Genomic DNA, 6,000 nt, shown 5'->3' with positions numbered 1-6,000 from the left:
GCCATGCCGCCTGAGGAGTCCAGGGACATCTAGAGTGTTACTGGTTCATCATTCCTGTTCCCACAGATCTTCAATGGGTTGCACACTTCCAATTTCAGTTATGACTGCTAGCGAAAAGTACTGTTTGCTAGCTTCCTAGTCTAAAATCATTCTATCTATTGGTAAATTCATGTGGCACTTTCTGAATTTACAGATCATTCTGATTGGTTCCTACATCCTCCATAGTTCACCATCTTATCTGTAATGCACCAGCACCTTTGCAAACGACTTTGTCAATAAACATTGTTAAAGAAATCAGTAAATGATGCTAATGCCAGATTTTTAAAAATTGTTCCTATTAGCCAATACTGTCAGTGATGCTGTCAGGGATGGTGTATAGGGAGGTTTCTAATGTTTGGTGCTGATGTTTTACTGTGTTTGATGTTTTGATTTGTTTTGCCAGATACTCCATTCCTTTCCCATCCATGGCCAGCCCAATAAATTTTGCTGCCTGAGCCTGAGATATTCTATATACATAAAATTCTATCTACAGAGGCCAACTGGGCTAGCAATTTAATCTGACTTCAACACTAACATGGCAGCACATATGAGGCTTGCCTTTGCGATGGTACACATGCTTTGCCTGAGCTACCTCACTCTGCCTAATGATAGAGCTGGCCCCACACCTACCCCAGTTCTGATTCGGTTTATTTTCCAGACAGACACCCAGGTGAAATTCTGTAACCTTACCTAGGAGTGAACCTTATTGAACTTCTAAGTGGACATATGTAGGGTTGTGTTGTCAGTGTCTTTTGGCCACTGGTCAAATTGGAAAAAGTTTGAAAAAGGGCAATCACAACAACAACAACAACAACAACAACAACAACAATTTATTATTCATACCCCACCCATCTGGCTGGGTTTCCCCAGCCACGCTGGGCGGCTTCCAACAGAAAAATAAAATACAGTAATCTATTAAACATTAAAAGCCTCCCTGAACAGGGCTGCATTCAGATGTCTTCTAAAAATCTGGTAGCTGTTTTGCTCTTTGACATCTGATGGGAGGGCGTTCCACAGGGCGGGCACCACTACCAAGAAGGCCCTCTGCCTGGTTCCCTGCAACTTGGCTTCACGCAACGAGGGAACCGCCAGAAGGCCCTCGGTGCTGGACCTCAGTGTCCAGGCAGAATGATGGGGGTGGAGACGCTCCTTCAGGTATACTGGACCGAGGCCATTTAGGGCTTTAAAGGTCAGCACCAACACTTTGAATTGTGCTCGGAAACGTACTGGGAGCCAATGTAGATCTTTCAAGACCGGTGTTATGTGGTCTCGGCAGCCGCTCCCAGTCACCAGTCTAGCTGCCACATTCTGGATTAGTTGTAGTTTCCGGGTCACCTTCAAAGGTAGTCCCACATAGAGCGCATTGCTGTAGTCCAAGCGAGAGATAACTAGAGCATGCACCACTCTGCCGAGACAGTCTGCAGGCAGGTAGGGTCTCAGCCTGCGTATCAGATGATAAAACTATCACCTTCCCTATAAGGAAAGCTTACAACATTTTGGGCTTTTTTAGTTTAGACATGATAGAGGCATATAGAATTACTTCTCCGTATCCACTTCCTTCACTTCATGCATAATGTTCTCCTATAAGACTCAGGGACATGCAATGAAGCTGAAGTATGGAAGATTCAGGGCAGACAAAATAAAGTAATTCTTAACGCAGTGCATACTGCTTTGGGGGTTTTTGTTTTTGTTTTACTGTCAAGTGGTATATAAACATTATGAAATAAATAAATAAAATAGTAAAACTATGACGTGCTCCCACAAGAGGTAGTAATGGCCCCCAACTTGGATCGCTTAAACAGATTTAAAGATTTCCATTTACTGAGAGAAACTTTCTTCCCTCTCTTACCTTCCTTGACTCTGCCCATTAACCACGCTGCCATCCTTTTGACTTTAGTGCTACCTTTCCTGATCTACAGTATACATTCTACCTGAACTTCCATTATTATAGCAAACAACAAAACTCTGGTTATATGTCTACTGCTATTTTAGAATTCATTATACTGATATTTGCTAGTTAGCCCTTGGCTAAAGCTGTGATACGCCAGAAACAAGCCCTAGGATGGTTATAGATCTTTATGTTGTGAACCACTCTGAGAACTAAGGGTGAAGAGTGGCATGCAAATTTAATAAATGAAATTCAGGACAGGTAAGGCTATCTCTCCATGGCTCCTAGCTCCTAGCCACAATGGCTATACACTCTGCCTCCATGATTGGAGACAGTATGTTTCTGAATACCAGTTGCCAGAAGCTGCAGAAGGGGCAAGTGCTGGTGCTTATTGGCTTCCCACGAATATCTGTTTGGCCACAGATGAGCCATTGACCAGATCCATCAGGGCTAGTATTATGTTCTGACATAAAGCAGTCTTATATCACTTAAGCAGTCGTGGAGCCTGGGAACTGTAGTTTGTTATGGACGCTGGGAAATATAGTGCTCTGAGGTCAGCACCCTTAACAAACCACAGTTCCCAAGATTCTTTGGGGGAAGCAATGACTTCTTAAGTGATATAAGAGTGCTTTAAATGTATGGTATGGACGTGACCTCAGGGGATAAGTTTGCAGTTATAGAGGTATGCATTTTTTATCCATGACTCAGAGAGTAAAAATAAATATGGAAATGTCTTATGAGAGGCCTGAAGGAGCCACCAGCATTCCTCTTAAACTTTGCGCAAGGTCTCACTCGGCGCTCATTCTTTGGAAGTCTGCATCCTCCTGGGTGCACACAGTGAATTAAAGCAAAAGAGAAACTTCGAAGCAGCTGTCCTTTCCCTCGTTACCTTTCACGGCTTCTAAAGCGCTGAAAGTTTCGCGGAGGCTTGAATTTACTTCGGGAGGCTTTTAAAAGAAAACGTTGACAGAACAAGCCCTGTCTTGAATGTAGCGTAACGACGAGTCACGGGAGAGGGCAGGGAGGCCGAAAGGAAGAAGAACCGCCTGTGCTTCTGTTGACTTTTCCCTTGTCCTGGTCCTGCTCACTCCTGAGAAATCGCGGACAGGTTACTCTCCTTCTGGGGCAGCTTTCACAGAGCACTGATTTCACACACATACACAAATAAAAATGCCAACACGTTTCCTGGCCTCCTACAAGAAGCCTTGAAAGGGAAGCGCACACTTGCACCATTATTATTATTATTATTATCATCATCATCATCATCATCATCCTAAAAGGATAGATGCATGCATGTATATAATGCTGCATAACGCTATCTGGAGACCCAGAAATCTCGTTTGGCAAGGCGACGAAGGAAAGAGAAGAGGCTTGCGCGCTCGCCATTCTCTCCCGGGTCCAGAGTTTGCATTTCCAAGGAAGCTGAACTGACAAAGCGTGAAAGTGGCCTAAAAGTGGGGCGGGGGACACACAAAGGAAAGCCACCCCGATTGCGGAGCGCCGAGGCTCATCAGTATTCGCCAGGCTCGCCTCCCAGCGCCCCTCGGCGCCGCCGCCTGCGCGCACACACATTTGCCCGGCCCGGCTCCTCCCCTTTCCTTAACTTGCTGCGGTTCTAAGTTGCCTCCGGCAGAGTCCCAGCCTGCGCCCCCGGCCCACGTTCTCGCTCCCGCTACCCCGGACAGCCTCCGTCCCTCCCCGCGTGGACTCCACTCGATCTGGAGGGAATCTCGCCTCTTGCCTCCCGCCCGCTTTGCTCGGAGAGGACTCCGGAGTCTGGAAAGGTGAGCGCGCGGTCTCGATCTCGAATTGCAGAGTTGCGAGGGGATCGCGTAGTCCGACACCCCTCTGCGGTGCAGGGATCTTTTGCGCAACGTGGGGCTGGAACCCGCGACCCCGAGGTTAAGAGTCTCGCTGTGCTATCCCTTCTCAAGTTGCATATGCCTTCCTCTCCCCTTGGCACCCAGCCGTCCTTTCCTGCTTCAGTGGATGCTGTCTCCCTTTGGGGTACTCCTTGCACCCTGGATATTGATACGGACAGGTGGGGGGGAGGGCTCCTGATTTGGGGTGCGGGAGAAGAGCGACTGTTTCTTTAACAGCGTAATGACCTGGGAAGTGTCTCCTCGGAGAGGTAAGTTCCCCGAAGTTCAGTGGGACCTGTTTCTAAAAAAAGGGGGGGTATAGGGTTGCAGCAGCTCTGGTTAAAGCAAATAATTCTGCACAGGATTCCCCCGCCCCAAAACGATATCTTTCTATAACCAGGTGACATGGGAAACTTTTATTTGTTCAAAATAATGCAGAAATTAATATTCCAACAGGGGTGAGAGGATGAATGTTTCAGCAGGTACTTGTGAGAAACTTTATTAAAACTTATTTGGATTTCAGTAGCTGGGAACCACTAGCTACTAGAGATGTTAAGCACTTGATACAATTGGAAAATCATGTTGCCTGTGCCCAGCTTATTATCATTTCAAACCTTTTGTGAGTCAGCCTCATAACTTTTGCAGTGGGAGACGCGAACAGCTGTCTTAAATGCTACGATCAAACGTGGAAGGTGAAGTTGGATTTAAGTCAAGGATTAAAAAAACCAATCATGCACACTTTTAGAATCGGGTGTTTGATGTGTGAGCTGCAGTACAGCAAAATATTAGTATTTGTGAGTGTAAATGTGTAATAAGCAAGCAGTGTCCCTCTAATAGGGGTTTAAACTCTAATTTGTCCCATTTTGAGTTGATATGCAGACTACAGCATACCTCAAGAGACAGTGGTGCCTGTGGGTGGGAAAGTGTCTAAGAGCAACCTTCTTAAATAGATGAATGGATTGCATGCTTTTGTTTGGGGTCATGTACAAGATAATGTAAATTAGTCATATACCGTCAGCAGAGAACTAAAAATGATTTGCACAAAAGCTGTGAAATTTGGCTAAAGTGTGATACGATTCCCCCCCAAATATCATAGCTGCCAAGTTTTCCCTTTTCTCGCGAGGAAGCCTATTCAGCATAAGGGAATTTCCCTTAAAAAAGGGGATAACTTGGCAGCTATGCCAAATATATACTGTATATATATATATATAAATACTGTAATAAGTAATTTGATCTGAACCAAATAGATTTTTAAAAGCAACCTTAAGATATCCTGACACAATGCAGCCAAAATTAAGTCCTGTTGCTTTTAGTGGGGGTGCTAATCCTGTTCTTTAATCGAAGCACAGGAACTTTGAGGATGCATTAATATGCTGCTTATCTGAGCTCCAATGAACACAGTGCAGTTCATATCTGAATAAACATGCATACCGTTGCGCCCTAAAATAGCTGGATTGTGCCCGCACCGCTCTTCATATAAGTGACTTTATTTTCCTATGTTGTGATGTAAAATTATTCCATATTGACCACAATGCCTTGATTATAATTATTATTTTTTACAAAAATGTTTGCATAAAAGAGCTGAAAGCTGGGTTTCTATTGCATGGTTTTGAAGGCAGTTATTGAAAACTCCGCTTTCTCAATCTCTATCTCTCTCTCTTTTAGGGTTTCTGTTGTCACTGATCAAGGGAAAGGAGTTTTCATCCCCCCTCCCCTCCCCACCACAGAGATTTTAACAGCAGCAAATCTATAAAGTAGAGGCTTTGTGATCTATAGATGACTAAAAGTAACGGTGAAGACACGAGGTCGGGCAACAGGATGGAGCGCATTCTGCAAGGAGTCCGGAAACGTACTCTCCTGGCAAAGAAGAAAGTGCAGAGCATTACAAAGGATGATGTCAAAAGTTACTTACTGAGGAATTTTTTTGTGATCTTCACCATCATTGGTGTCATTGTCGGTGAGTAATTTTGACTGAGGCAACAAATCTTGAAAAAAACATCACTTGGTCAGATGTTGTCCACTTTCTTCCCCGTTGAGAAGAACTTGCCGGCTTGGAAAGTTCTATCCGATCACTCTGTGCTGTTCAAGAGTTGGTAAAAGTTTTACTGTTGATGGTCAGGTCTGACTGCAGTTGCACTTCGCTGTGTTTTAAATCAGTAGTGCTCAAAGGGGGTTAAATCAGAAGGAAAATGGTTGAGTTATTTTACGCAT

At 44.6% G+C, this 6,000-nt stretch overlaps 1 protein-coding gene across 1 annotated transcript in view; it reads left to right on the top strand.

Moving 5' to 3' along the window:
• Positions 1 to 2,738: 2,738 nt before the first annotated feature.
• The window catches only part of SLC1A3 (solute carrier family 1 member 3), a 40,106-nt gene continuing 36,844 nt past the window's right edge, over positions 2,739 to 6,000 (top strand). The window contains exons 1-2 of the mRNA XM_035100736.3: positions 2,739 to 3,711; positions 5,455 to 5,746. Coding sequence (XP_034956627.3) covers positions 5,566 to 5,746 — 181 coding nt within the window. The 5' untranslated portion in view covers positions 2,739 to 3,711; positions 5,455 to 5,565. The remainder of the gene's footprint in view (positions 3,712 to 5,454; positions 5,747 to 6,000) is intronic.

Source organism: Zootoca vivipara, chromosome 10 (genome assembly GCF_965207765.1).
Source record: "Zootoca vivipara chromosome 10, rZooViv2.hap1.1, whole genome shotgun sequence".
In the NCBI taxonomy this organism is placed as follows: domain Eukaryota; kingdom Metazoa; phylum Chordata; class Lepidosauria; order Squamata; family Lacertidae; genus Zootoca; species Zootoca vivipara.
This window is presented reverse-complemented; position numbering and strand designations above follow the sequence as displayed.